The sequence below is a fragment of the Platichthys flesus genome, chromosome 12 (genome assembly GCF_949316205.1).
Source record: "Platichthys flesus chromosome 12, fPlaFle2.1, whole genome shotgun sequence".
NCBI classification, from domain to species: domain Eukaryota; kingdom Metazoa; phylum Chordata; class Actinopteri; order Pleuronectiformes; family Pleuronectidae; genus Platichthys; species Platichthys flesus.
Genome location: NC_084956.1, coordinates 9,693,837 through 9,702,797, shown reverse-complemented (window position 1 = coordinate 9,702,797; position 8,961 = coordinate 9,693,837). Strand labels below are relative to the sequence as shown.

The window sequence follows — 8,961 nt, the reverse complement described above, 5'->3', positions numbered from 1 at the left end:
AAACTCCTCAGCCACCTCGGGATATGGCCTTAGACTCTCCGCTAAAAACTATTCAGTCTGGGAATAGTGAAATAAAAAACCTTCCAGTATCTTATGAACATCTGCTGGAGCTCAAAACACCTGACAGTCGCCGATACTCTGAAATGTCACTACTCAGTTTCACGTTTCTATGATAATGAAAATCATTATTGGTGGTGTCCCAGTGGGTGAAACCTTAAATGTGTTTCGAGTGGGTTTACCTGCCAACAGATGTCTGAATACCTGATATTGACGGTAAGTCCTGTGGCTTCCCAAAGGGACCAATCATTTTCAGCAACCTGTCGGCTTGTTATGCTGAATATTCCTCCCGCTCGCTGAACACCAGCCATATGGAAGAGAGCCAGATGTGAATCTTAACACATACTGATGCATTTCTTGACGCTGTAGCTGTAAAATACCTAAGGCTCACATGTGTTAGATTCACACATTCAATTTATATAATATGCTGGAGAGGTATGGGTAGTATGCGCCTTCCTTTACAACAACGGTTTATGTTGTGTACAGAAATACACACAGCATACCCTGAATGCTACCCAAATAAATTACTTTATTAATTGAATTACTGTACAAATAAACAATCACTACAGCTATTAAGGTTACTGTAATTTGGCTGTTATACATTGTGTTTGGTGTTTTTCAATATTGATCATATCATCATTAGGAATTCATTATATGCATTTATTCTTTATGATTTGTGACCTTGCAACAAATCAAGAAGTAAAAAGTCAAATGTATGTATTTCAAAATTACCAGTTTTGTTTAAAAAACGTTTGTTTAATTTGGTTTCCAAAGTGATTTTCACAGTTAAGTAAATTTAATTGAAAGATCCAACTATTCTCTCTAACCCATCTGAGGGTGTCTCAGTTATAGTTTGCTTGGAGCACCTTGTAGTCTCCACACCCTCCGGACTTCTTTTTCTGCAGTGTCCAAAACCCTGAACATATTAACGTCCTTTGTCTGTTGAAAACGCTGCACCAGTCTCTGGAAAACAGTCACCGGGATGCTGAAGTTCAGGTGTGGGTAGGTCACTTTGGCAGCCAGGTCCCTGGTGTTGCTGGACACAATGCCTGCAGAACAGCAGATATTCATTACACTGTTTTAAAACTGCAGATACAGCAGTGCAGGGACAGCAGTCTGTTGTGCATAGCAGCTTTTCCCCCCCAACTCATGTGTGCTGTGCAGGTTTAGTTTCTCCTGTGGTCATCATATGCCCCCCACTGATCAAAAGGAAAACAGGATTTTGTTGCAAGCGGTTTGTTACCAAGCAGCTCTCCCGAGTGATTCCGCACTACAGCACCTCCACTGGCCCCTGCTTGTACTGCACAAGTGGTCTGAAGCATCACAGGCTGGGATTTCAGGCTAATGGCTTTGGAGAGGATGCCACCAGTCAGGGACGGACCGCAGCGTTGGCCTAACCCACCGTATCCCACCACAACTACAGATTCACCTGCAGGCAGACAAACCCAACTGTTACATTGGTGTAAAGGAACAGAGATAGATCTCCTATAATGCTGAATATGTAGCAAGGTGCTTTTCTAAATCAATCTTTCCACTCAGACTCAACAAATGAAATCAAACCTGGGATGAAACTGTGAGCCATTTGAGGGACTGCTGTGTCTGGGACAGAGTCTCTGAGCTCCACTAAAGCCAGATCATAGGGTGAAGACGGCTTCGTGGAAAACAGCACACCCCCCACAACATTACGGACTCTGTGAAAGAGAACATCACTTTGAAATCCAGAATAAGGAAAAAAAACAATAATCAGAAATACAACCGCTTGACAAAACCTAAAGTCAGATTGAAGTTGGTTGTAATTAATATGAAGGTCACCAAAGTCAATGAACTACTAATAACAGTGAAGGTGTAAAAACCACCACCTAAAGAGGAGAATCATGGGCCTTTAAAGGGCTTCTAGAACTACAAGATTTAAATAAGTTTTCTTTTCAAATGTCATTGAAGGACAAATACAGATCTATGAGTTAACTTTTAACAACAGCTGAAATCATTGAGGTAAACGGCAAAAGTGTTGCTGTGAAAATTTGTCTCCTGATTCCTTTCACTTCTTTCTGAATCAAATCCCTTCCTGTCCAGAGAGGGATGGACAAGTTCATGAGGACAGTGAATGTGTCACCTGCCCCTGTGATGGAACTTCAGGTTGACTGTCGACTTCCCGTTGACCACATGCCGGCAGGTTAAAACCAGATGAGGGGAGACAACGACCCCTGAGCCCCACAACTCGCCGCTGTCCACAAAGCACACAGTCGGGTATCTCCCAGCCTTTGACTCGTGGGCTGTGGTGGACATGTGGAGGTCGGACTCTCCCGCACCGAGCCAGACATCTCGGAGTGGATCTTCAGTGCTCGTGCAGCTTATGATGTTCCTGAAGATGGAGTGAACAGAGCAGACCAGGGACAGGCCTATCCACTCGTTGGCCTTCCAGCCAAACGGGGACACTATCAGCCCGACGAGACGCACGTCGTCTGCGCCCTCCACCGAAAACAAGCCTCCACCCTCCGTGCCTGGCAGACAGCGGGCGTCTGTGAGGATGACAGCGTTGTCCTCTCCGGCGAGGTTGCTGACGATGCCTCTGCTGAGGGTGCTGATGAAGAGGTCCAGGCAGAGGGAGCCGAACGGTGAACCACAGGCAAGCACCGGGCTGCCCTTCAGGAGGGATGAGCTGCTCTGCCATGGGACGCTCCCCGCCGAGTATGGGCTGCTTCCGACCTCACCTGTCTGGAGCACAGCGAACCAGCTGAGGAGGTGAACATCCTTCATCAGCTCCGCATCCTCCTCCTCCTCCTCCTGCTCCTCGTCGCCATGGAAACGCCACCGGTCCGCATCCTGGAACACAGCCCGGAAAGCTCGTCTGAACTCCAGGCAGTTCACCAGCAGCAGCAGCCGGGCGGGGACCTCCCGCTGCCGCGTGGGCTTGGACCGGGCGGGTGTGAGCTGGTCTCGGCCGGTGTCTTCATCCTGCTGAGGGGAGAAGCTGACGCGGATTCTCAGTTTGTCAGTCAGGCTGCGCGGGGGCAGGAAGCTGGACTCACCGGCCGAGGAGAAGCGCTCTTTGTCGGCGACGAAACGTGAAAACGGGAGGCCGGTACATATCACGGTTCCGGTCTGATGGTGGACGATCACTCCGCTGCAGCTGACGGGTTTCTTCTCTGAGGAAGCTCTGGACACTTTGACCACACAGCAGCGCCTCTCCACCTCCTGCAGCTCCATGCCTCACCGACCCAGGCGGAGTTTAAACACCGGTAAAAGCAGCACTTTAAAGGCAGCTAACAGCCGGTGGAGAGACCAGGAAACAAGGTGCCATGCTGAGGAAACACAGCAAACACACACTGAGGACTTTAAACTGTTATGTTTTCTTTTAGTTCGGGTTCAAGGAACTCTACTTCCGTATTCTGGTTTCCTGGTTGTCTCGCATTGGTGCACGGAAATAAACGACATCCACTGCTCAACGTGATTGGTTAGAAGGCAATCACGAAAAGGTCCGAGCCAATAGAAAACGAGGAGGCAGGACTAGTGTCTTGCGACACAGCATCTCCACATGTTCCTCTGATATTATTACTGATAATAGATTAGTGTTATTTCATTACTTTAGCGAAGACTGTAATATTTGGGGATATTTTATTAGTTATTTTTGGACCCTAGCTCACTTTTTGTGAATGTGATTAATGATGTGTATTTTACATTTCTAATGATTTGCTTTTAGCTAATTTCTTTATTCTTTTACATAAGGAGTGTCTTAGACCATTGTTTGATGCTCTAAACAAAAATAACTATTATTATTATCAATGATGATTATTACAATATATAATATTGGTATAAGTGTGGTTAGATAGTTTGTGTAATTACTTATATCAAACAATGCCACTTAGTATAAAAATTAGTCATACAACAAAGTTTTCAACTCGTCAAAAATATTTATTTTGCTCAAACTTCACAAGTGTTCAAAAACAATATAACCTGCCTTTTGTAACAGATGTATAACTTTAGAGTTCAGTGCTTTATGATAATAAGGAAAGCCTATCATATTGCAAAATATAAATAACACCTTATATACAAAATAATGTATAGTATTGCACCAACTGGATATTCATGCATAGCAAATTGCGTGCCATATTTTGAACACTACCCAAGTACTCTCATAATATCCCTGCAGGTCATGAGCAGCAACTAATCACAAAGTACCCGAGTCGCGTCACAGCAAGTAACTGTCGTGAAAACAGGTAGGCTGACGAGTGTTTCATCATCTGGCTGCGCTCATGCAGTAAACACATCCTGCACTTACTGCCTCTGTTTAATGAAGCTCCTCACAGCAAAAAGTCAGTTAATGCACTTATGGTCACGTTTGTAAAATTGGCCTATAGTGGTAAACATTTTCATTGAATTAAAAAAAACATGCAATCAGCATCAAATGTCAGCTTTGGAGGTAGCAGGCTACGGTATTGGCACTTTTCTCATTAACAAATATTTCACCGAATCACTGCAGAACTTTCCATGTTAACCTTTTTCTGTTCTGGGAAAAGCATTTTTTAAGCTGTCTCAAGATTCCCATTTGGTTGAAACTGAATCCAAATGAATTTGTAATGTTTTATCTCTGCTAATCAGCTATGGTGGCACACAGTTTTTTTTTAAACTCTCTATCAAGGAAGAGTACGTCCAAGCCCCAGAATGTTATCCTGAATGACCTTCACTGTAAGTCAACACCAGCACTTAAAAATAAACCCGGGTTAGAAGCTGGTTCATGGCGAGGACATGTTCTATACTGCAGGCTACATTTCCTACAAGCTTTAAGTGAAGGTAAAACCCACAGCATTTGTAACTCATCTTAGACTTGCTGTGCTATGATTGATAAGACAAATAGATTTTAAAAACACGACCTGAAACAAGTATCCTACTGGCACAGTCAAAAATTATAAATACAGTCTATCATATCTCTCTGTGGCAGGTAGTTTGGTGTGGAACATGTTTTTGTACGCACAGGCAGCGTGGTAAATCTGAATGTGAATCAGTCAATGTACTGAGAGAGCCAGCGGAAACCCTCTCCATATCCTTGTCTCTTCAGAACGCTGCACATGAAAACCTCCATCGGCCTCAGATTCAGCTCCTTCAGGGACACTTTGCCCTGAAAGGAAACAAGAAACACATGATTTGAATTCATGACACAAACATTTCAGCATCATTACTTAAATCTTAAACCTTCAAACATTATGTTCGGGTTGAAATCTATCCCCAGATAATAAATACAGTTATCTTTGCAGGGTAAAACATTTATTTTATAAGCTGAATCAATCAATCAAATTCAATCAAATTTTATTTGTATAGCCCATATTCGCAAATTACAATTCATCTCATAGGGCTTTAACAGGGTGTGACATCCTCTGTCCTTAACCCTCAGCAAGAGTAAGGAAAAACTACAAAAAAACCTTTTAACAGGGTAAAAATATGTAGAAACCTCAGAGAGAGCCACATGTGAGGGATCCCTCTCACAGGACGGACAGAAGTGCAATAGATGCCACGTGCAGGAGAACATCATCAATAATCAAAGTCCCTAGCAGCATTGATGAGGGTAGACATCCCGAAGGACAACCTCAACATGACATGCCAAGCAGTCCCGCTCCACCATCCAGACCAGACGCCACTCCAGTCCTCAGTCACCGTCCAAGAACTATAGTTCAAGAACTATTTTATAATCCATTTCTTTAAATATTGGTGGTGTAAATCTAATTATTTTATTGGATGTACAGCAATGTTTCGTATCATATTGTCATGTATGTAGTGCGTAATGTATGTCTGTATTAAATTAATACATTTGAGGTATATATGGTTTGTATTTTCGGAGCAGGGGAACACTGAGACAGAGCTTTGTAATGGCTCACTATAAAAACCTGATTCCTTTCGCTCTCTTTTCCAGCTCCTCTGCCAAGAAACAGCAGGTGCTTGAGGAGATTTACAATAACAATGAAAAATTTGCATAACACAGGTAGGGCTTCTCAACAGCAGACTGCCCCCCCACTGCCACTGGATTTAACAGCAGCGGTGGTGATCTGAGCTCATTTTTATTTGCCCTCGGCGATTCGGATTTGTAAATTACAAATTCAAGCAACATAGAATTTTGAGCTGCTTCAGAACAACTATGGGTGCAGTTACACTGAAAGTGTGAAGATCACTGTTGCCATAATACAGTGACCCTATTTGAGCCTGACTGAGGGTTTGTGGACACTGCACGCCCATCTACACCTGTGATCTGCACCCATTGGACAATCCTAGCTGTCGATCATGTGATATCCATGCCAATTAAGATAAATGAGACCATCATTTACAAAGTGAATATCATGTTGTATTGAGGAAGAATTGAGACTAGTGATTGAGACCATAAAGTCCATGTGAAAATGTTTCTGATGTTATAAATGAAGTGACAGGAAGCTTAATTTTCTCAAAGAGTGATTTCTTTTTGCAAAAAGTGGAGTCCTCTGCTGGTAATTCTAGGTAATACAGGCATCAGGCACTCCTGCATTGGCCCCACTTTCCAGAGTCTACGTCCATTTTTAGCCTTATTTTAGTCCGTCTATGAATGTGTGCAGTACCTTCCCAGACGTGTGTCCATGAAGACCAAACATGCCCCTCAGTCCGTCTTCACTGACGGCCTCTGGACGGTCTATCTTATTCCCCAGAATGAGAACCGGTACGTTGGAGATGGTTTCATCTGTTAACAGGGCCTTCACACGAGAGGGGTCATGTGATCAGTGAGCAGTTCACTGCAGTGAAAGCTATAACAGATTGTGTGGTGTGTCATGTAACATCAATATACTTACATCCAGTTCAATCTTAGCCTCTACTAGTCGCTCATGATCAGCGCAATCCACCATGTAGACAATACCATTTATGGCCGGGAGGTAGTTCTTCCAGATCCTTCTTGCTGCGTGGGCAAAACAGTGTCATTATTCGTGAAACACTTATAATGACACTGGCGACTCAAACAGATTCTTTCTTCAGTGCTATACCTTGTGTGTGACCTCCAAGGTCAAACGTCGTAAAGGTCATGCCGGCGATGGTCAACTCCTCAGATGCTGCGGACAGAGGGGAAGCACTGACTTTAGATAAGCAGGGCAGCAATGAACACAAGGCTGAATACTGAACTGACAACAGGTCAATCTGCTGGATGTACTTGGATGTAGCGTTGGCACGTGCTGCCCTAGTCTGTCGTCTCGGAGCATGTGCAGGAGCGTTGTTTTTCCAGCGTTGTCTAGTCCGAGGAACACCAGCTTGCCACTCTTCCTGTACAACCCTAATGGTAAAAATATGCAAATTATGTGAATTTCATGTAACCTCATTGCACGGTTGTGTGATCAGTCTATCTTCGCCTCAGTCGTTACAAACACCATGCATTTTATTTTATGTAATATTCAGGAAGTTACTGTACATCTGTCAAATTGCACAATGTTGTGAGGACTGGATGAGTAAGTTATTCTGGATTTGAAAAAGTTGTTGTGTTAAAGTTGCACCGTTCAACTCTACCTAATAGTTGCAGGACGCCGCTGAAGCCCCTGTAGATCCAGTCAAATATAAAAGACATGTCTGCTGACTGCCTGCAATACAGAAAACGGAAATGAATCATTACGTCTCATTAAAGAATAGGACCACAGCGGTGTACTCATCAGGTATCAGTCGGTGATTAGTTCATGTTTAATCTGCTGTCAGACCATGACAATCAGATCATGGTCCAGATAACAACACAGCTCACACTAACAAATGAGCACAGAATCTTACCCAACTATTGCAAAAGGACACGGTTGCGGTACAGATTCAATCACTGAAGCCCATTGTTGATCCTTATTCCTAACCCTGGATTACTCTGGTGGTATGTGTAAACTCTGTGTAATCACACAAGCTCTAAAGTACAAAAGGAAAAAAGAGGGACAGACTAAACAGCCAACAGGCTTTCAAATGGTTTTAATAAATGCTGGTGTATTTAGCGAGTTGCCTCACTGAGTCACATCTGATCTTCTTCTGACTATTTATACAAGGACACTTGATCTGTTACCCCCAGCTTCCCTCTCACACTCTCACACTCACTCACACACTGAGAGAGAGAGAGAGAGAGAGAGAGAGAGAGAGAGAGAGAGAGAGAGAGCGAGACACCTGTCACTATTTGGAACTTGAAGTGCCTTACTAGTGAGGCCTCCAGTGACTAAGGCTTGAGGAAATCATTTCAACTGGGTCACTTGAACAACCAGACTCCATGTAAAAAAGAAGACATTTAAGTCTTTGGTCGAATCCACATTACACAGTCATGTATTATGAGGCCGCAAGTTTTCACGCAAATTTCAGACAAATTCTCTAAAACACGTACTCACGAATAACCACTTAAAAAAACACGTCAGGCTGTTGAACGAGGATTCCTGTGTTTTCCTGTGACTGTTGCCTCACTTCGGTAAATCATGATAAAAGTGGTAAACAACAAGCAGCAGCCTGGTTCCACAGACACAACTTTATGAGTCCATAACTTTATAACAGAGGAAAGGAGGTTCAACAGGGCTACAAATATCAAACACGTAAATCCGTGGTTGTATTACCTGGGTGAAGTTGTCGGTTCTCGGTCTGTTGTTTGCTTTGGGTCGTTGAGTCTGTCCCGTCCACTGACACCGAGCCCGCAACTTTGACAGGACACCGGAAACGCGTCACACGGAGTAATGCGGAGGGGGCGGGGCCCCGCGTGTCTCATGTATTAGCTTGTGTATTATTTGTTTAAGTCTGTTATATGTTTTCCTCCGTTTGTTTGAAAACAGTATTACACAACAACTACTGAGTCTTTGAGTTGTGTTTCCTCCTTATATAAAAAAGTAATCCTGGACGGTGGATTAGTTCTAAAATAGGGAATAAAGCATTATAATGCAGTCATACTTTTTCCAT

The 8,961-nt window shown here is 43.5% G+C and overlaps 2 protein-coding genes across 2 annotated transcripts; both read right to left on the bottom strand.

The window, feature by feature from the left end:
- Positions 1-566: 566 nt before the first annotated feature.
- Positions 567-3,455, bottom strand: tysnd1 (trypsin like peroxisomal matrix peptidase 1). The gene is made up of 4 exons (XM_062401583.1): positions 2,171-3,455; positions 1,618-1,748; positions 1,301-1,486; positions 567-1,106 (listed from the first exon to the last, which is right to left on the bottom strand). The coding sequence occupies exons 1-4, from the start codon at positions 3,262-3,264 to the stop codon at positions 904-906; spliced, it is 1,614 nt and encodes a 537-aa protein (XP_062257567.1). The 5' UTR covers positions 3,265-3,455; the 3' UTR covers positions 567-903.
- Positions 3,456-3,948: 493 nt separating this feature from the next.
- sar1ab (secretion associated, Ras related GTPase 1Ab) lies at positions 3,949-8,725 on the bottom strand. The gene is made up of 7 exons (XM_062401450.1): positions 8,625-8,725; positions 7,567-7,637; positions 7,217-7,336; positions 7,053-7,118; positions 6,864-6,967; positions 6,636-6,767; positions 3,949-5,173 (listed from the first exon to the last, which is right to left on the bottom strand). The coding sequence occupies exons 2-7, from the start codon at positions 7,622-7,624 to the stop codon at positions 5,057-5,059; spliced, it is 597 nt and encodes a 198-aa protein (XP_062257434.1). The 5' UTR covers positions 7,625-7,637; positions 8,625-8,725; the 3' UTR covers positions 3,949-5,056.
- Between the last annotated feature and the right edge of the window lie 236 nt (positions 8,726-8,961).